The following is a 21884-nucleotide window of genomic DNA, read 5'->3' on the forward strand; positions in this document are numbered from 1 at the left end:
AAAAATACAGAAATTTATGAAAAAATATTAAAAGTAAAGTTTTAATTTTATTTTTTTTAATGTTCACTCTCTCAAGGAGAGTGCAATACACTCACTTGCCATGTAGGCATTTAGGGTGATGATAATTTTAGTTTTAAACAGTTTAGGGGGGTGATAGGACTCCCGTAAAGAATAAGTGTGTAGTTGAGAATCCAGTCATAGCTTAAGGGGGCATTTGACCATTTTCTCAAACTTATACTTTATCATTCATTTTGTAATTGTTACTTAAATTTTTTTATTTTTTTATATTCACATTATTTTTAAAAATAATGTAGTACATGATTTGCAACACACGTGCGTCAAAACTAGTATATATATATATATATATACTAGTTTTGACGCACGTGTGTTGCAAATCATGTACTACATTATTTTTAAAAATAATGTAGTACATGATTTGCAACACACGTGCGTCAAAACTAGTATATATATATATATATATACTAGTTTTGACGCACGTGTGTTGCAAATCATGTACTACATTATTTTTAAAAATAATGTAGTACATGATTTGCAACACACGTGCGTCAAAACTAGTATATATATATATATATTGTTATAATTTTTCAAATTGAAAGTTAACAATCAACTTTGTATTTATTTTGACAGTCTTTTAATCTTACAAATTTAAAATATTGATTGTTGAAAATGAAAGAATCTAGCATTCATTTGAATTTTAGTCTTTTTGATGATTCCTATTTATTTTTACATTTTTAAGTTCCAACTTATAACACAAGTGAAAATCTATTTGATCTCCTTTTTCAATATGTAATTATTAAAAAAAAATCCAAATGAACATACAAACCGAAGAAAACAATAACTTCATGTTGGTTTGATTTGATTTTTAAATTTATAAGCCGCCGACATAATTGATTATAGATATTTCTTTATGAAAAACCAAACCAAACAAAACAGACCTTATACACACCCTAATGTAGACAATATAATTCTGACTATTTCATTGACATAAAACGAAATTATAAGGTATCAATTCAATCCCACCAGCAACAGAATTGTGCAGGAAAAAAAGTAAATGAAAATAGAACACTGAAACAAAGCTAAACACAGTGATATATAAGTCTGAAAGCAAACCACTATAAATACGCTATCATAAATCAAAAGAATCCCTTTGCACCATATGAAGAGATCCTCTACTGAAACTGGCCCCGATCAGCGGTACTGCAACACAAATCAAAGAGATCAATCACTTGCCTAAAGGGTGAATAAATTGACAGAAACAAATGAAAGATAATCTAAAAGTCAAAATGAACTAAATAGTCGATGAATCATTTGTAATCAAGATTTGAGAAATCGTTGACAGATTTAAATGGTTTTTGGCAAATCAGAAATGCTAAAGAAACATACTTTTGAGGGAGTTCTTTGAACCAAGAGTTTAGATTATAAGGGGGTCGTATAATTAATGAAATGGCTACAGCCATAAGCTCCGAAAAATCTTCAAGTACTTCATTATATTAGATGACAGTAGATGTGATTTACAAAGCAGATGTCTGAATTTCCATGTTCCTATTGCTATTTCGTTGCAAACATAAGGTTAACAAGCAGAGCTCAGCTTGTCTCTGACCATAGACAAGCAGAGCTCAGCTTGATACAACTCACAATCCAGCCAATACGGAGGGAGCAGAGTGTAAGCAAAAGGATTCAGCTTCTTTATATTCATGACTATGCAGATTCAGCATTTTACCTTAATGAAACCAATTTCCTTGGCATTGCTGCGGAAGCACTGCCTGCAGCACATGAGTCCATACTTCCTAATAATTGCATGTGGATTTCCACACACACGGCTGCATAACACCAATTCCACATGAGAAATTAGACATACATTCAATCTCTTTTGGCAAGACTCTTAACATGAGAGCAAATCCAACTAGGGGAAGCCAAAAGGAACGAATAAGTATCTAGAGGTACATCATTCCAACTAGAGGAAGCTGAAAGAATGAATAAACATCCATAGGTACATTGTCTAGCACTATGGTCATAGTTTACTCAAAATAAACGATGTCATGAAAACCAAAACCAAATGTTCAACACAAGCTCATCTTGCCAAAGCAAATCAGAATCACACATAGGGAAGATACGAAAAAAAAACGAGAACCAAAACTTGCACAAAAACACATCTGATTCATTACAATAAGCAATAGAAATATAACACTTACTAGCAGCCACACACTTACAAATGTCCGGGTCACAGGACAGTATTTACAGAAGGGATAAAAAGATCGAATACGGGAACAGATTAAACAGATATAGATCAATGAAAGGAAATAAACACAATGCACTAGGAATAATTTTATCAGAAATGTATGTTCCAGAAGGTACCAACCCTAGAAAAAGGAGAAGGCATATCATCAATTACACATTTTATACATGCTTAGAAATTATTCGAATTTACTTTTTCATATTTTGAACTCTATTAGTGAAAATCGGAAGGCGACCGCTACCATCATGTCAGTATAACACTAATACACAAGTACCAATTTAATCTGACCTAAACAACCTAAAGACCTCAATAATTTTAAAGGCATTCATTGTGATAGCTCATATTGACAACATAGCACATTACAAAAAAGTCAAGGCTCCTGATTGAAAAATCGCAAATTGCTTGCCGCAATAAATCATAAGAGTTGATACATACATGCATACAATTGTAGCGATGAAATTGACTGAAATAATTGAAATAAAGGTAGTTTAGATCTCTCTCATTCATCTTCTCTACTTGAAATTAAATCAAACAAGAGAGAAAAGAAAGATACCAGGTGCGGGAACCAGGGCCGTAGTTCTTGGGGTGAGCATTCCAGATGTTAGAGTGACCCATCTTCACAAAGCAGAGGCAGAGGCAGAGGCTGCGCTTTCTGATATATCAAAAACCCTAATTACTCAATACCTCTCCTTTACTTGCTTCCAGTTACGAATAGAGGATTTATATATATAGCTTAGGCCGTAGGGGCAGTAATGGAAATGTTGTTCAGAAACACTTTAAAAAAAGGATTATAATTTAAAAGATAAGTTTTAAATATATACTTCGTGCAATAAAGAAATTAGTTTATGATAAATATGAGGGGAAAAGGTCTAATATATCCTTCAACTTTGTTATTTAGAGCTGATGTATCTCTCATTATGAAATTGTCTTATATATACTCTTACCGTTATACAAATGGCTTACATATACCTTTTTCGTTACAAAAGGAGCTCACATATACCCTTTATCGAACAGACCTGAAAAAATTAGTTTTAGATATATTTTTTTTTACTTTAAATTTTAGAAAAATTCATGTAGAGGTATATATGTGATCCTTCTAACAAATTTCAAGGTATATTTTAATCTTTTTCATACAAAAATTATTATTTTTTGATTTCTTTGATTATCATTATTCGAGTTTCTTATACCTTTATTTTTATTTCATTCTTTAATGTAAAGAAAAAATTTAAAACTAAATTTTGTGCGGCTATATTATAATTTAGTTTTGTATTTGTAAAAAAATAAAAATAGGGTATAATAAATTTTACAAGAAAATTAGTGAAACATAAATAAATTTGACCCTTAAAATAATAAATTTAAATTAGTCGTTGAAACAAAAAAGTCAAAAAAAAAATATATGTGAGAAGGATCAAATATACCTCATATGGATTATATTTTTTTCAAAAAATAGAATTAAAAGATTAAATTAAAATTAATTTTTTTCACTTCCGTTAGAAGAAAAGAGTATATGTGAGTCATTTTTATAACAATATGGGTATATATGAGCCACTTTATATCAATTTTAAATGGCAAAGTTAAAGGGTATATCACACCTTTTTCCCTAAATATAATTATGTTCTTATATTCATAAAAAAAAAGTAGTCAAATTTCATAGAAAGTATAAGTTGACTATACATTATAATACACTAAAAAAGTTGAACATAGCTTACTGATACATTTTGCAAATACATTAATATATATTATGATACACTCAAAAAAGCTAAATATAGTTTAACTATACATGAAATATACATTAACTATACATGAAATAAACATTAACTTTTATTCATTTTCTCCCAGCTCAAAATTTCCTCTAAATAATCTCAAAATCTAGTTATGAAATTCTTTTGATATATGATTTCGTTTGAACCAGTTCACATTTGCGATACATTAAATTTTAAAAAGAAAAAGAAGGACAAAGTGGATTTTTGGCCAAATTTTGAGAAAATATAAATAGCCCAAAGGATAAGAGTTGAATAGTGTGGAACAGAGAGGTTGAACAGTGTGATAGAACATAAGGAAGAGTTCATAGTTATTAAACTTTACATTTGAAGAACAATTTTCTAGTTTTGGGGTTTTACAATTTGAAGCTTGAATTTGATAAATTGAAGTTAAATCCAAAGTGAGTTTACTCTTACTTTCTTGATTTCAAGTTATGCATGGCTGGTTTCATGGAAGGTATAATTTCTTTACTTTTTGTGATGGGGTGGCTAAAACTCCAAGATCTAGGGGTGCTCAAATGGGATTTGGTGTTGATTTAATGTAGTGGGCAGGGGCGTAGCTACATACTCTTTAGGGTGTCCAATTGGACACCCTTCGTTGGAAAATTATATCGTACATACAAGTAAAATAATATAAAAAATGGTTAAATAATGTATTCTGGACACCCTTAAAACAACAAGGTGTTATAGCCTAGTGGTTTAAGGTGCCTTGAAAGAGCCAAACCTTTAAGTGTTTGTGAGTTCAAATCTCGCTAGCATCAGCTATAAGCCTCTTTTTTCCTTTTTTTCAAATTTTTTCATGTATATTATGTACTTTTTTTCAAAAAAATTCATGTATATTACGTAGTTTAATTTTAAAATTTTCTAGTGCACTCTTTCATCTTTTTCCTCTTTTTTCAATTTTTTTCATGTATATTACTTACTTTTTTAAAAAAAGATCATGTATATTACGTAGTTTAATTTTTAAAATTTCTAGTGCACTCATTCATCCAAAAAAAATGTACTCGTGTACAATTCTTGGACACCCTTCGTGAAATTTCTGGCTACGCCACTGGTAGTGGGTATTGTGCTATGCTCTGTTTTATTGTTGTTCATGCATGAATTTGGTCTAATTACCATGGGGTTAACTTATGGGTTAAGGTTGCAAACTTAATTTCAACTTCCGATTTCAGGTTGATGCTCAAAAGGGATTAATTGGAGTGGATAATTAGTTTAATACTAGCAATTTAAGTTTGATATATATGGCTTACTTGAAAGAGAGGTTATGGGTCGGATCTATTTACCCTATTCTTGAAAGAGAGAGTAGAGTAAGGTATTGAGTTGTTTAGAAATGACATTAGATGCGACCAAAAGGAGATTCTATGCATAGATGCTCTGAGATCGAAATATGATTAGCATCAATGAAGATGACTTAGCCTATTTATGAATGTTCATCGCTATAGAGCAGCACAATCACCCCGCACCCATAGATTGCTTGTTAACTCTTGATTTTATTTCAATTTTAGTTTAATTGTGATAATTGATAACCAAAGCTTTTTATTAAGTTGGGTGTACCATCCACCCAATTGTTCTTACTATTACAAATGAGCTAATTTAAAGTTCAAATTTCTTGATAAGAAATTCTCTAAGATATACCATTCCTTGTGGGATTCGACCCCGACTCTTCGTTGGATTTTTTACTGACTATGATCGCTCACTCTTTTAATTGGTTTTTGAGGATGATTTGAGTGTTATCATAATTGGCGCCGCTACCGGGGAGTGGTTGTTGAGAAATTAGATTTTAATCTAGGTTACTTGTAGTAGATTTATTGTTTGGTGTTGTTGTTGGCTGATTTGCAGGTTAACAACATGAGTGACCATGGAGTGACAATGGCAATCACTATGGTCAAAATGATAATATGGGTGATCTCAATGACATGCCCATTAATGTCATACTAACCAATGGAGCAATTCGAACACCTCCTACAACCGGGAGGACGGTATTTCACATCACCAGAACTATGATACAATTGCTCCAAATAAAAGGAATTTTTGGGGGTCTAGCTCATGAGGATCCCCATGAGCACCTTAGGAATTTCAAGGAGGTATGTGGACCCTTTGTGTTCAAGAATATCTCCCAAGAATCTATAAGGTTGAGGTTATTTCCGTTCTCTATAACGGAGAGGCTACAAGATGGTTGGCGGAGTTGCCAAATGATTCTATTACTTTGTGGGATGAGCTAACTGAGGCATCCTTAGAAATATTCTTTCCACCCTTGAAGATGGTTAAATTTCGTCTCCAAAACTAAAATTTCAAGTGTGTCTGAGGTGAGCCTTTGCATGAAACATGATTGAAGTTCAAGAAACTGCTCTTGCAATGTCCAATGCATGGAGATTCGTACAATTTGTTGTTGTAATACTTCCATTGCAGCCTTGATTCGGTCAACAAAGGTGTGGCTGATCAGTTAATCCAAGGTGGATTAATGAAACAATCGTATGATGTGGCTGCATTATTACTAGATGATATGACTAAGGTCAACCTAGCATGACATACTAGAGAAGACCAAATGCCTACTTTACACGTTGGTCTATATAAACAACAAGTCGAGAAGGACCATGAAAGAGATGAAAACATGGCCAAAATGATGACCCAAATCGATTTGTTGTCTAAAAATATCATGGGTGGTGGAACCAAGTCGATAAATGCGGTTGGAACCAGCAGTAGGCAACGCCTGAATGATACCAAATTTGAGGCATTATACAATGAAGAAGTTCAATACTTAGGAAATCAAGTGGGCAAAATCGAATGAATAGGTTGGCAAATGAAGGGCATTTAGGTTCTTTCACCAAAATTGAAATGTCAACTTGTGAAAATTATCTTGCTGGAAAGATTACGCGTAAACCATTTGGATAGGCTAAAAGAGTCGAGTTTCCACTTCAATTAATCCATTCTGATATTGGTGGTCTAATGAATGTGAAGGCAAGGTCTGGTGCTACATACTTCATTACATTTATTGATGATTTCACGCATTTTGGTTATGTCTATTTGATTTCTCATAAATCTAAAACGCTTGAGTGCTGTAAAAGATATATGAATGAAGTTGAAAATCAATTAGATAAAAGCATGAAGGCTTTAAGAATCGAATGAGGACGTGAATATTTTCAAAAAAATTTAAAGAAGTATGTACTGGAAAGGGTATTATCAAACAGTTAAATACTCCTTATACACCCCAACAAAATGGTGTAGCTGAAAGAAGGAATAGAACATTATTAGACATGACTAGGTCAATGATGGCACATACAAATTTGTCTATCTCTTTCTGGGGAGATGCATTATTGACTGCGGCCCACATATTGAACAAAGTGCCTTCTAAATCAGTGTCTTTCACTCCTTATGAATTTTGGACTGGTCATAAAACAAACATGAATGATCTACGACTGTGGGGTTGTACAACATATATTAAAGATCGTTTTGATGAGTTTGGTGAACTGCGTCCAAAGGAAAGAAATGTATCTTTATAAGGTACTCTGAACGCTCCAAAGGGTATGTATTCATTGATGAATTGGAGGATAAAAGTATTACTGAAATTAGATCACGAGATATCAGGTTTTTGGAAAATGATTTTCCCAAAAAGGTGAAATGTATGAAAGTGAGCTTCTCTACGAAATGTTGAATTCAGAAAATTAGGTAGTGACATCAGATATACTTGATAACTCAATGGATCAAGAAATAATTCCTGATCCAAGTGGGAGTTATGAATTTCAAAATCCTATAGAGAAATCTAAGCTTCAAATACGTAAGAGTACAAGAAAAGGTGTACCTAAATGATCTTATGATATTGAGGATTATTTTTTCTTGGTATCTCCTACAAAATTGGATTAACCTAATTCTGTAACTGAGGCATTATCAAGCCCTAAAAGAGAAGAATGGTTAAAAGCAATGAAAGAAGAATTAGAGTCCATGAAAACCAACAAAGTTTGGGATCTAGTTGACCTTCCTAAGGAACGTAAAACTATTGGGAATAAATGGATTCTCAAAGTTAAACAAATCAGATGGGTCAATAGAAAGACACAAAACGCGATTGGTGGCAAAAATATTTACTCAAGAAGTTGGAATAGACTATGAGGAAACTTTTTCAACAGTTGTAAAGTTTACCTTCATATGATTACTTTTAGCTATTGTTGCACGTTTAGATCTAGAATTACACCAACTTGATGTAAAGATCATTTTTCTCAATGGAGAATTAAATGAGGAAATCTAAATGGAACAACCAGTATGTTTCGTTGTTAAAGGCCAAGAAAAGAAAATTTGTAAATTGAAAAGATCAATTTATGGCCTAAAGCAATCTTCAAGGCAGTGGTACATGAGATTTCATAAGGAGGTGATGTCATTTGATTTCACCATGATCGATGAAGACCATTGCATCTACGTGAAAAAGTCCAATGGAAATTTTGTAATTCTTTCTCTTTACGTAGATGATATTTTACTAGCTGGAAATAATTTGGAGTATGTGAAAGCTGTCAAGTCATGGCTTTCAAAATAACTTTATATGAAAGATATGGGTGAAACAGACTATATATTGGGTGTTAAGATCCAAAGAGATCATTCCAAGATATTTTTGAGTTTATCTCAAGAAACTTATATTAAGAAAATATTGTCGTATGAATAGTTGCAAATCCATGGATACTCCTGTAGCAAGGGGTGAAACTTTAAGCCTTAAAATGTGTCCAAAGACTGAAAAATAAAAGGAAGCATGTCTCGAGTTCCTTATTCTAAAGTCGTCGGGAGTTTGATGTATGCTTTGATGTGTACTCGCCTAGACATTTGTTATGTCATGAGTCTAGTTAGCTGGTATCAATCCAATCCTGGAAGAGATCATTGGAAAGCAGTAAAGAGAATATTTAGATACCTGAAGGGAACTACAGATCATACATTGTGTTATAGTGGATTTGACTTATTCATAAGATGTTATACATATGTTGATTGGGCTGGTGACCGAAATGATAGAAAATCAACATCTCGTTATGCTTTCTTACTAAATGGTGGTGCTATTTTATGGAAAGGTAAGAATCAAACTTGCACAACTCTTTCAACCATGGAATCTGAATTTGTGGCTTATGCGTCTGCAGTACAAGAAGTTGTTTGGTTATAAAGGTTCTTTGAACATTTGAGTATTGTAAATAATTATAAGGATCCCATGATACTATATTTTGATAGTCAAGCAGCTATCGCATACACGAAGGATCCTAAGTATCATAGCAAGACCAAACATATTGACATCAAGTATAACTTTGTGAGAGACATAATGGTAAGTGGAGAATTGCAATACATTCTTACATGTGAAATGATAGCTAATCTTTTATGAAGGCCATCTCTAGAGACTTATTTGAAAAAACATGTTAGGGCTCCAGGTTTGCATAAGGTTTGATGATATTTCAATATTGTAAAATAACTTGATTGTTATAATATTCTCTTCTATATGATTCAATTGAATTTATGTTCAAATGCAGTATGCATGTGATATTTTGTAAGAAATAAAGTATGTCGAACAAGTCGCGAGATTAGCTCTCTCACACGAGCAATCGCCTCTTACGTCGAGGAACATGAAGATATAAGTTTCAACACTATATTATGATTTGTTTTATGAGCTAGACAAGTGTTTCTCTAAGAAAATGAGTTTAAGGATCATTGAAGAGAGACACTAGGTTTAAACATCTGAAAGTGTTTAGACCAAGGTCTGTACAATGTTGTATAATTGAAAGAATGAAACACATACAACAATATAAGGTGAAAACACCGTAACATGTATTTCATACTACGTGTGTCAAGCGATCAATAGGTCAATGAAAGAATGTTTCCCTGCTTCTTCATTGTGTGAGACCTCGAAAAGTTAAAATGACTTTTCAATGAAATACCCTTTGACCTTTGTTGTTTCTTAAAGTTTCAATCAATGTTGCCACTTTAGCATGTTACTAATAGCCATAAATGATTCAGTAGTGCAGTGCATGTCTAGGAAAGTCGTTGAATAGGAACAAATAGATTCGAGTAGAATGGAAAGACAATTAATTGAATAATAAATTTATATACACAAGCCAGCTATTGCACTAACCATATTGGTATTGAGTGTAATTGCTTGTATAAAGTTACACATGAACTCGAGTTAACTTCTTTAAGAAGATGAGGGATCGAAGAAGTAACTACTAAAGTAGTGAATGAAGTCTAGGGTATTGTGAGTAATAGAGTCCTTATATTAATAGTGAATTCTTTCCACATGTGATTGAATTCCTATGTAGGGCTTGTAAAAACCTTGAAGGTAAGCCTTAGTACTCACAGGTCACACGAACTATTTGTCGTATGAATTATGTGTTTAGTTGATATCATATTGATTTAGGTCTTGTCCACCATGTGCGAAGTGAGAGATGTAAGTTTTGGGTTGTGGGTCACCCATGTGGATTGATACGTCCAAACTTGCACCTCAATTAAGAGATAAACGGTCGAAGTCAATTTATAGAACTCAACGTGAGTTAAGGTTGATCCCACAGAGAATTTCTTTACAAAAATGATTTCACTGTCGCGTTTACTCAAATGTCGTTATTATTTCCTAAAGAAACAGTTACAGAAAGTAAAATGGGTTTAGTTGTGATGTTCTAGTAACTAAAATTTGTAATCAAAATCCAAATTAACAAATAATAAAGTTTTTAGTTCTCAAGTTATTTCGATGATTAAAAGAAACTAGGATTGTGTTCCCCATAACATTCACCTAATGTTTTTCCGTAGTTGAGTTTCAGGCAATTTATCTCTACAAAATACAAACGAGTTAGATATATCTGATACTTCTCAGTCTAGTCAGATAATGTTCACTCAAGTCCTCTCGGTCCCAGAGTGCTACTAGTTTTACCCTCGTTTACAATGGTGTTAAAGTTCTTTTCTCTCGAACTCGAACTTTGACTCTATTTCTTCCAGTTAATTTAGCTTTTTCCTAACTATTATTTTTCTCTCGAACAAATAATAGATGCAGGCTCACTCCAATGCGTGCACTCATCAGAATAGAATACATGAATAATGAAAGGGGGTGTTAGCTCTTCGACAGAACCAAGCCTTCCCGCGGCTGAAGAGAGCCAGGGGATCGGTCCGAGATACGAAAGAGCCTTGGATCAACTTGAATTGGCCAAGATTAAAGAACAAAAAGATCGCTTGGCCGAACAGATTAGCCCCCTGATTGATCATAGTGATTGATGGCTCTTTCAATCCGGTGAAATGAAATTGGCGTGTACCAATTTGGGTCAGATTAATAAGCTTGGTTTGATTGAAAGTAGTACGTGTGCAGGGATCTGTCGTTAACGATTTGACCGGGACACATCCAATTGAAAGTCTAATCCCAACCTCTTTGGAATGAGCTCCAAAAAAGACTTGACTTCAGAGCGGGGAATCTTCCTACAAGCTAGATTATAATTTGCAAATATAAATCGCCTATCACTCGTTTTACGGAATTACACTTCGATTTACGTCATAGATCCCACAATTCCAGTTGTGGTATTTAGCCACTTATAATTTCACGCAAACATTCAGAAATATAAAATGAAAACATGTTGAAAAAGTACTTACAAGAATAAGTAAATCAACAAGATACTTTGATAATTCTAGAACCGAAAATCCAAACTTCAAACTTGATTCAATGTTAAAATCGAAAACCAAAACTCAGAATAATGGAAACTCGTTCGTAGTTCAAGGTTGGACGAGATAAAAACTAAAAAGCGACCTACTTAATTCAAATAAAATGTTTTAAAAAGAGTCATACTCAAAGTAGGACTGAACTGACGGACCCTTCACGACTGCTTCCACTACCCGTCAAGGGCTTCACGGTTTGTGAAGCCCTTGGTGGTCTTCATTTGGACTCACCCAAAACATGCTCTTCAATACCTGTACACTGTATCATCACCACAGACACCACCACGACTCGTGACAATGACCACGGTCCGTGTAGTTGTCCGTGGTCTTCACTTGGTCAATTTATTTTTCAACTTTTCCTTGCCCATTCACTGGCTCACCTTCACGGCTGGCACCACAGACCATTATGAGGACCACGGTCCGTGAGGTTGGCCGTGATCTTTACTTGGTCCAACCTAATCTCAACTCCTCCAAGCCTTCATACTGGAAATGCTTCACGACCGGCACCACGGTTCGTGACAAGGACCATGACCCGTCTAGGTGCTCGTGGTCTTCACTTGATCACCATCATCTTCTGCTTCTTTTTCCATTTTTTCCACACAAGCAAGAATCTGTCTACATATCAACAAACACATCAAAGCATACAAAAATACACTCAATTCTAGCATTAATCCTTAGTTTTCAAGCATCAAATGTGCCAAGATTTCGCGGCACATCATGGATCGACCCAAAGTTTTTTTTCCCTGAAAAAGATATAAGAGTGAGGAACACAAAAACAGAAAAACAGAGAAACAAAGGGAGAAACAAAAAATAAATTTATGTCTTCTTCACTGATATTAACAAAACAAAAGTGACATTTAGTTTGTGGAAACAAAGCGTTGATTCCTTGAGACTCAAACTTGGACTTGCAACAACCTTTTCACAAGACTTTATTATCATTCCGCTGTTGTTAATAGGTACACATTCTCGTTCCTGCTACGATAATCCTACAAGAATATTTATAAAACAACTTTAATATGACTTGACTAACTCATTTGTAAAGTCTCTATTACTGAGATACATGTTAGGGCAAGACCAGTCCACTTGAGTTTTAGATATTTAATAGAATCGAGAATGAACTTATATTGAAAATTTTAATTTTCCGAAGTCATATTGCAAAACTTTCTAATAAGGACAAAACAGATCATTACAACTAGATAATGTAAATAATTTTCACCTAAATTAATTATTTAACTTTATAATAATTCTTATTTGTTGAGTTTCTATTTAGCTTTGTTTATTTGCAGATGATCTTAATTATTTTTGTCGTTTTTGGAATTCAACCTCTTAAATCAATTTCATATTTTTTTTTTGCCAGCCTTTTTTGGCCAATTTTATTTCTATTTACAAAAATCCATTATCATGCTTTCATTTTGAGGACCAATTTTACTTTGCTTGGCTTTTTTTTTTTTTTACAATGTATTTTTCCATTAGAAATTATTAGTAAAATATTTTTTATGCAACTATTGTAAAGAAAAGAAATGTACTTTACTACTTAGCATAGATTCTTTAAACAAAAGGGTTTAAGAAATGTTTTCAGTTCTCACGAGAACACTACTCCAAAACCCTAAACTCTTCACCTTCAACTTCCTTAAACACCAAAATCCTCTCGCATTCTCTCTAATGGCAACTGCTAATTCTTCGTCTTTCTCACCTGTATCTTCCCCTTCAAACCATGTTTCCCCAAAGCGAGTAGGTACTCACCATGGTAGCTTCCACTGTGATGAAGCTCTTGGGTGCTTCATGATTCGTCTTACAAACAAGTACTACAATGCTCAGATTGTGCGTACTCGTGATACCCAGGTAAGATTGAGTTGCATTTTGTGGTATTGGGGCATATGAGGATGTATGGTTGGGAAGGTTTTTAAGTAGGTGAGGTGTTTGATGAAATGCTTGAATGAATGAAAGGTATTGGAAACGCTTGATGCTGTGCTTGATGTTGGTGGAGTTTATGATCCTAGTCGAGACCGTTATGATCATCACCAAAAAGGATTTGAAGAAGTCTTTGGGCATGGATTTACTACTAAGCTTAGCAGTGCTGGTCTTGTTTACAAGGTAATATCTTTTTGTTTGGAATTTCAGAATCGTTTGTCTAGATTTTGAATATTGTTACGTGGTCTTTTTTTTTCGCATTTTAAGAACAATCAAGGTTTATACTATTTAATCCAATATTTCCTTTAGATTATAAAAGGATTAGTAAAATTGGTATGGACAATCTAATTTTGGAAATTTCACAGTATTTTGGGATGGAGAAGTACTCCCTGGTGGATAACTAGATTTGATAGATTTTAACACTCTTTTAGAATTCTCTTGGCATTCTTACAATGAACTTATATGATATCTAATGGTTGTGTGATCAAAGGCATGTCCTATATGCCAGGTATTGGAAGTAGACTTGAGAATAGGTTTGATAGACTGATGGCGAGGTCCTCTTTTGTGTTTTTTTCTTCCTGTATTGAACCAATGCAAGGGGAGAGAGATATGTAGTCCCATCATTGACACCCAATAGAATGAGAGAAGGGAAAAAGTATATTTGTTGTGTTACATCTGTATTAGAGGTGCAGCAACATACTCTTATCAGTAAAAGAGTTGGGTGACACATCACTTTATCAAACAATGAGGTGGGTAACAAATTAATTGAACATCAAGCTTGCTATGCATTGCGCTGAATCAATTACTCCCGTTGTCCCATTTTATGTGACACCATTTGACTTGACACGGTATTTAAGAAAAAATTGAAAACTTTTGAAACTTGTAGTCTAAAACAATCCTTAGCTATTTGTGTAGTTGAAAATCATTTTATTAAGGGTAAAAGGAGTATTTTAAAGCTAAATTGTTTCTAATTATAGTATGGTGACATTCTTTTTGGGACAGACGAATAAGGAAAGGGTGCCACATTAAATGGGCAGAGGGAGTATTATATTGGTAAGTAGAATTGCCTCAATTCCCATACTTAACTATAGGGTTGGTTTTCATTTCCATGCAACACTCATGGACTAAGGTCTTCACTCTGGCATGGATTGCAATTATGAAGCATATTGCTGATTTGCAAGGTAGATATGTGGGAGTTAAGGGAGACAATTGTAAACAAAGTACATGACATATTCTGCGTCCTCAAGCGTACATTTTTTTTTTATGACTGTGGTGTCCGAGCCAACTTTCACACACCTTGACTAATTCCACGAGTTACCCGCCACCTCCCACTAGCAACAAGTACCAACATACACTTTCTTTTTAAGGAACTTGTTTTTTGAGTAGGAGCTAAGTGTTTTAATTGTTGGTTCTTTTGCTAACTCTTTTTTTTCTTTTTGAAACGGGTAACTTGTATTCCTCGGCATTAAGGGCTATGCTGGCCACCTCCAAAAAGTATTAACGAGAAGAGAGAAAAAAGAAACAGAAATACTTACAAAGAACCTACAGAATCAACTAATTGGATTTCCTCTTCTATATTTTGTTCTTTACACCAAAAGCCTAAGGAAGTAATTACTTTCCATTTAATCTTCTGTATTGAGCATTCTTTTCCTTCAAAAATCCTCTAATTCCTTTCCTTCCAAATATTCCACCAGATACAAGCAGGTACTGTCCTCTACCACTTCTAATCTGTTGTGTGTTCTGGCATACACCAGTTTAGGCTAGCTAAATTGAAGAATAAAGCCCATACATGTGTTGTTACTTTGCAATGCAAAAAATAAGTGTTTGTTGGTTTCCAGTGCCTCTTTGCATAGTAAGCATCTAGAGGCTATGTTGATGCCCCTTTTCTGTAATGCTTCATGCATCAAACAAGCTCTCCTAGCTACCAGCCAGACAAAACACTTCACTTTAGTGGGAGCCACACTCTTCCAAACAACACTCCATGGCCATGTTTTCGTTCCTCTAGTTACTGATAGACCCCACTTGTACAATCTGTTGACAGAGAATCTTCCATATGGGTGTTGTCTCCATAATAGACTGTCTGTTTCCAAATTAGTGCCTGGAAAGCCTTCTATCATATTCAGTAGTTCAATTACCCCTTCTATATCTCCCAGTCATTTAACAACCTTCTAAATACCAAATTCCACCCTTGTTGAGACCACATCTCATTGATTTTGCTATCCGGATGCATACTGATAGAAAACAGTCCAGGAAACAAACTTTGAAGAGATCCTAGACCAATCCAGTCTTCTTTCTAGAATAAAACTTTATCCCCCTCCCAACTTTAACTTTTGTATTAACTTCTAGAGTCGGCCAAAAACTTCTGATAGTCCTCCAAACTCCCACTCCATAAGTGGTTGTTACTTCATCTGAACATCATTCCCCTTCTTGGCTGAATTTGTGTTGTATAACCTCTTTCCATAGTGCATGCTCCTCTTGGTTGTACCTCCGTAGCCACTTGCTTAGCAGACTTTTGTTATGTAACATGAGCTTCCTTACTCCCAGGCCCCCATAATTCCTCCCTTGTTGAACTTCTGCCAATTTTACTAAATTGAAACTGCTTTCACTTTTATTTCCTTGCCAGAGAAATTCCTTCTCAAAGCATCTAGAATTTTGACCACCTCACCAGGTATAGGGAAACGGGACATCACATAAGTTGGTAAGAAATCTAGCACAGAGTTTATTAATGTGACTCTACCTCCCAATGAAAGGTATTCAGACTTCCAAAGTGCCAACTTCCTCTCAGTCTTCTCAATAATTCCATCCCAAATAGTAATGGCTTTATGGTTTGTCCCTAATGGCATGCCTAGATAGACTGTTGGTAGATTCTCTACCTTGCACCTCAAGATGTTTGCTAGTGTTTGAATCTATTGAACTGTTTTTACAAGAAGGATTTCTTAACCTTGAGTCCAGAACAAGCCTCAAAAACTACCAAAATCACCCTTAAATAACATAACTGTTCCTGGTTTGCTTCACAAAACACTATTGTATCATCAACATTCAATAAATGTGTCAACTCCATACTCTCGTTTGCCCTGTTTCTTATATTGAAGCCTTTGATCCAATTATTTTGCAATGCTTTTCTCATTAAACTGTCAAATCCCTCCATAGCTATACTAAAAAGGAATGGAGATAGAGGATCCCCCTGTCTAAGTCCTCTTTCTGCTGGAAAAAAACCTATGGGTTCTCCATTAACAAGGATGGAGAACCTGGTGGGTTTAATACAAAAGTCTATCCAACCGAGCCATCTATTTCCAAACCCCATTTGTCTAAGAGTGTTGATCAGGAACTTCCAATTTAAATGGTCATAGGCTTTCTCAATATCCAACTTGCACATAACCCCCGGTACATCTCCTCTAATTCTAGTGTCAATACACTCACTAGCAATTAAAGTGGCATCCATTATCTGTCTCCCTTTAATGAAGGCCACCTGACGTTTAACGTTCACAAGCTTGCTTATCACCCTCTTCAATCTTTCTGCTAGAACCTTGGCTATGATTATGTACACTCCTGTGATCAAACTAATTGGTCTAAAATCTCTTAGATCATTTGCCCCCACCTTCTTTGGAATCAAAGCTACAAATGTAGGCGGATTACTCATCCATCCACAAAAAAAGTGTAGCTGGATTACTCATTTTGATCCTAAAACAGAAGGATTTTGCTAAGTACATCACATCTGTTTCATGGGAGTAGAGAAAACAAGTAAGCTTAGGTAAGAGTCTGTTCTTCAAAATACTAGGCCCTTATGCAGCAGATAATCTGTATCTTTCTCCAAGAAGTATTTCTGTCCACGATTAGTGATTTTGTGAAGAACATCATTAGTCTAGAAAATGTACTTGGCCATCATTTCAGTCTAGTTATTTATCCGAGAGACAAAAGAGTGTAAATCTTTTTGCTAGGAATGTTTACCTTAGTGTACTTGAGCTGATGGGCTTGCTATGATGTATTCTTAGTATGTTACTTGGATAGTAGATTTAGATTTGTTTGTTACGAATCCTGTAAGTGACTAACCATCCTTCATACCTATTCATATGTTCAGATGACACATGCTTTAGTTTTTTATTTTCCTCGAGCTCTTAAAATTTAGTTTTTGTCAGATTAATGATTGGCTGGATATACTTTATATCCGTTTTAACTTATTTGAATTATAGATTCTGATTTCTCCAAGTCCTGTGTATGTTCAGATGGCAGATGCTTTCGTAATTTCTTTTCCTTGAGCTCTTAAAAGGTTTTTGTAGATTGATAAATGGCTGGATATTAAGTTGCCAGTTCAACATAAAAAAATGGCTGGATTTATATTTTAACTCCTTAGATCTTGGATTGTTGATTTGTTCTCTTCATTGCAAATCATGTAAGTGACTAGCCACCCTTCATACCAATTGGTATATTCCAAAGGGAAATGCTTCAGTTATTTCATTTCCTTGAGCTTTTAACAAAAAAATTTCAGATTGGTGATTGGCTAGATATATTTTAAATCCTTTGAATGTACAACAATTATTCTGTAGTGAGCTTAAATTCAACAGATGTTGCATCCTAGTCACGACTTGATTTACTCTGCGGATGCATTATCTATCTCATTTCCTTGAGTTTTTAAGAAAATATGTCAGATTGATGGTTGGTTAGATATATGTTATATCCAAGCTGGTCCGATTTGGCTGGAAAATCACTTAGATCTAGTTTATATTTGTTAAGTTCATATATACAGTTTAATTTCTACTTACTTGACCTTTTCATGTTTCTTAGCATTTTGGAAAGGAGATCATTGCAAAGGAGCTCCAAGTTGATGAAGAACACCCGGACGTGCATAAGTTGTTTTTAGCTGTTTACAAGAGCTTCATGGAGGTGAGGATTGAGTCTGAGAAATTATAGTTACTTCATCAAAAAAAAGAGAAATTATAGTTTTTTCTTGGATTCTTTTCATTTTCAGCTAACTGATGTTTCAACTGAATCTATGTTGTGATTGGATTCTTATTTTTCTTTAGTAGTTGATACTATTACAAATATTTTTCAAGTTTTACGTATTAAACTCTTGCATCTGGGAGCTGATTTCATGTGATATAATTTAAGGATCAAAGCTAACATGTCTCCAAAATTAGTAAGCCTAATATTCTTGCTTACTGCGTATAGGCAATTGATGCAATCGATAATGGAATCAATCAGTACGATACAGACCAGCCACCAAGATATGTAAACAATACCCACTTGTCCTCTCGAGTTGGAAGATTTAACTTGGACTGGACTGAACCTGATCAGTCTTCTGAAAGGGAGAATGAAGCTTTCCAACGTGCAATGGATTTAGCTGGCAGTGAGTTCTTGGATGTAAGACTTTCTCAAAGAGCTAAAAAGTTTTCTCTTACTGTTGTCTTTGGCTAGTAATATGGTTTGTTCTCAGATTGTGCTCTTTTTGGCACCTGACGGTCTTCTGTCATTTGCACTAAACATTTTTCAGCTTGATTTTATTCTGGAAGACATAGGTTTTAAAATAAGCATATGGTTCACTTTCTTTTACCTGAGTTAACATGCTTGTTTATACAGAGTGTCCGCTATTATGCAAGATCATGGTTACCAGCTCGTTCAATCGTATTGGAGTGCGTTTCCGCAAGACACAAGATTGATCCTAGTGGAGAGATTGTAGTTTGGTCTACATTTTGTCCAGTAAGTATTGAATACTTAGCCTGAAGCCTTTTTGCATCAGGCAGTGTGTGCATGATTACAAATGTTTTGCTTATAAACCAAAAGTTTTTGACTTTTGTGGCTTAATTTAAGTGAAGATTAGGAACTACATATTAGCCTTTTTTTTCTTTTTCTTTTTTTTTCCTACTAAGAAAAACCCGTTCATCACCCCAGACATGGGAATACATATATATATATATATTTTTTTTTAAAAACCCATTTTTCAATTTCCTTTCATAGTCACTTGTATGCCAGAAAAAGTGGAGTTACTCTATTTTTACTCGAATCTGTTAACATTAAGTACTTTCTGAAAATAACAGAGATCCTCCTGCATATTTTTTAGTTGTAGATATTATAATTCATTGCTAGGAAGAACCCTCTACTAGGTATTTCCTTCCCCTAGTATATTTTGTATATCATATTCACATATAAACCAGGAATACATCACAGATCTTGTGAAGAACCCAAGTCATGGTATTCAGTGGTAGTATGAGAGAGCTGAGAGGGTAAGGATAATGTGGATGGGATGGTGAAGTTGTTATTGGTGAAATCATATTACATGGTGTTAACCAGAGAGGGGAATAGGATGGGAAGTGTGGAATTAGATGTTGTGGAAGCGTAGCACCAAAGAGTAACTTTCTGCACTTGGTGTGCCATGAGGGATGCTATATTGACTGCGAATAATCCAAGGAAGAGAATGGTAGGGAGCTAATATTCTGTGTAGAGAGTGGGGAAGACACTGAAGTGATCATATCCTATTGCACTGCAAAATCACTATGCAGTTGCAGAATCTTGCATGTTTGTCATCCGATCTTGCTGGCAATATCAAGGACTGTAGAGGTGACAATCATGAGTTGTAGGCCACATAGATTGATGAAGAAAGAAACATTTGAACTGTTTGGAATGAAGAAATGGGAAGTTATTCCAGAGTAACGAGATCCCATAAGTGATATAGAAAGGTTCCCGTGTGTCATGTATTTTTAGGTGTAAAAGATGTTCCATGTATGATAGGGTTGATTAGCCAGCCACTAACTTTCTACTCACATGGTGTATTTAATTGATGAAATTCTTCAATTCATAATGAAAAAGAAATATATTATTCACTGCTAGTGTGATTCCTTGCGGAGAATACTTATTCTTGGCTTTTCTGTCTAACAGTGGAAGCTTCATTTGTTTGAGCTGGAAGGAGAGATGAAGATGGATCCACCCATCAAATATGTTTTATATGAGGTGCCTGAGTCCTTTGCTGTTTCAATTTTTTTTATATTTGATGTGCCACATTTGTCTTTTGTCTAATGTTTTTGTTTAAATTCTTCGTTTTTGGGTCTCTTTTATGCGAGGAGTGGAAAAATAAGGAGCATGATTGGTAATAGTGTGTGGGCTCTCTTTTAGGTCACTTCTGGAAACTTATATCACCCGTGAATACTTTCTGGTTGTATCAGTTGGTTTGACCGAATAAGTGGGCTTTTGGATTAATTTAGTCTCTCAAGATCTGCTTTATTGTTAAATTTCAATGTCATAAATCAAAAAATGCTCAGGAATAATGTTGCTACACTTTCCAGTGTTTATTGTCTTGGGAGAGAGTAGATAATAACCCCACTGCTTCTCGAGACATGCACCGTTTCCCTGAATGAATTCAGTCTGTCAATATTTTACTAGGAAAACATAAAGTGACATTGACTTCATGATGCGTAGGATGATAGGAGCAAAGGTTGGCGAGTGCAAGCGGTGGCTGTAGCTCCTGACAGATTTGAGAGCAGGAAAGCACTTCCATCTCAGTGGCGAGGTTTAAGAGACGATGAACTATCCAAGGAAACAGGAATTCCTGGTTGTGTTTTTGTCCATATGAGTGGGTTTATTGGAGGAAATCAAACTTATGAAGGAGCACTCGCAATGGCAAAAGCTGCTTTGAAGCTCTAGGCACAGAAATGATTTTATAAGCTGTTTTCAGAAATTGAATCATCTCTTTGTGATTTATCATTATCGCTGTTCATGGCTTCAGGTTGTCATTTAAATTGCACATTGGTGTTGAATTTACTAAAGGTTGTCAAAAAAACCTATACAAGACCATCCATACAGTTTACATATTCTGAAGGTATCTTTTGCTTTCACAGCCTATTGTTATGTTTGCAGTTGCAGTAAAGAGAATAGATTTCATTGTTGTTCTGGAGCTTTTTTTTTGGTATTTTTGGCGTCTACAAGTTGGTCACAAAATCGGTTGTGCAGTTTGGGTCTAGTGATGATTCCAGAAATTCTGTAATTATGCATCATTTTCGTTCCAAGGAAAATGTTTTACGGAAGGGCTAGCGATATTTCTGGTCCATTGGTCTTACAAACTCAATTTGGTACATGAGATGTATAGTCTGAGTTTTCAAACATGGTGAGTTTAGGCTCTTAGTAACATTGTCACAGACCCACAATGGACTCTCTTATTTATCATCATATCTAAGCAATTTTGGTTCATGTTGTCTTTTCTGCTTGGTTTGAAAAATGTGGATTTTAATAGAAGTAGGAAATAGAATTTTGGTTGAGGTGAGACACTTTTACTCTTGAATGCCTACTGTGTGTTGGTTAAGCTCAATGCGGGGGGGGGGGGT

At 34.7% G+C, this 21884-nt stretch overlaps 2 protein-coding genes across 2 annotated transcripts; one reads left to right on the top strand and one right to left on the bottom strand.

Annotated features, from left to right (window-relative positions):
* Positions 1-974: 974 nt before the first annotated feature.
* Positions 975-2966, bottom strand: LOC102599926 (40S ribosomal protein S29). The gene is made up of 3 exons (XM_006350267.2): positions 2811-2966; positions 1742-1841; positions 975-1218 (listed from the first exon to the last, which is right to left on the bottom strand). Exons 1-3 carry the CDS (start codon positions 2870-2872, stop codon positions 1210-1212), a joined length of 171 nt encoding a protein of 56 aa, XP_006350329.1. The 5' UTR covers positions 2873-2966; the 3' UTR covers positions 975-1209.
* Positions 2967-13207: 10241 nt separating this feature from the next.
* LOC102600259 (UPF0160 protein-like) lies at positions 13208-21453 on the top strand. Its single transcript, XM_006350268.2, has 7 exons — positions 13208-13506; positions 13612-13758; positions 18358-18456; positions 18742-18933; positions 19150-19269; positions 20446-20517; positions 20983-21453. Exons 1-7 carry the CDS (start codon positions 13234-13236, stop codon positions 21205-21207), a joined length of 1128 nt encoding a protein of 375 aa, XP_006350330.1. The 5' UTR covers positions 13208-13233; the 3' UTR covers positions 21208-21453.
* The last annotated feature ends 431 nt before the right edge of the window (positions 21454-21884 follow it).

Source organism: Solanum tuberosum, unplaced genomic scaffold (assembly GCF_000226075.1).
Source record: "Solanum tuberosum cultivar DM 1-3 516 R44 unplaced genomic scaffold, SolTub_3.0 scf00119, whole genome shotgun sequence".
NCBI classification, from domain to species: Eukaryota; Viridiplantae; Streptophyta; class Magnoliopsida; order Solanales; family Solanaceae; genus Solanum; species Solanum tuberosum.

What these genes read in the sequence shown, in the direction of transcription:
- LOC102600259 (XM_006350268.2), top strand. Translation starts at nt 13,234, where the DNA reads ATGTTTTCAGTTCTCACGAGAACACTACTCCAAAACCCTAAACTCTTC. An exon ending in TTTACAAGAGCTTCATGGAG is followed by an intron (nt 18,457 to 18,741) that starts GTGAGGATTGAG and finishes TACTGCGTATAG; the next exon opens with GCAATTGATGCAATCGATAA. An exon ending in TTTGGTCTACATTTTGTCCA is followed by an intron (nt 19,270 to 20,445) that starts GTAAGTATTGAA and finishes TCTGTCTAACAG; the next exon opens with TGGAAGCTTCATTTGTTTGA.
- LOC102599926 (XM_006350267.2), bottom strand. Translation starts at nt 2,872, where the DNA reads ATGGGTCACTCTAACATCTGGAATGCTCACCCCAAGAACTACGGCCCT. An exon ending in GGCCCTGGTTCCCGCACCTG is followed by an intron (nt 1,842 to 2,810) that starts GTATCTTTCTTT and finishes GGTGTTATGCAG; the next exon opens with CCGTGTGTGTGGAAATCCAC.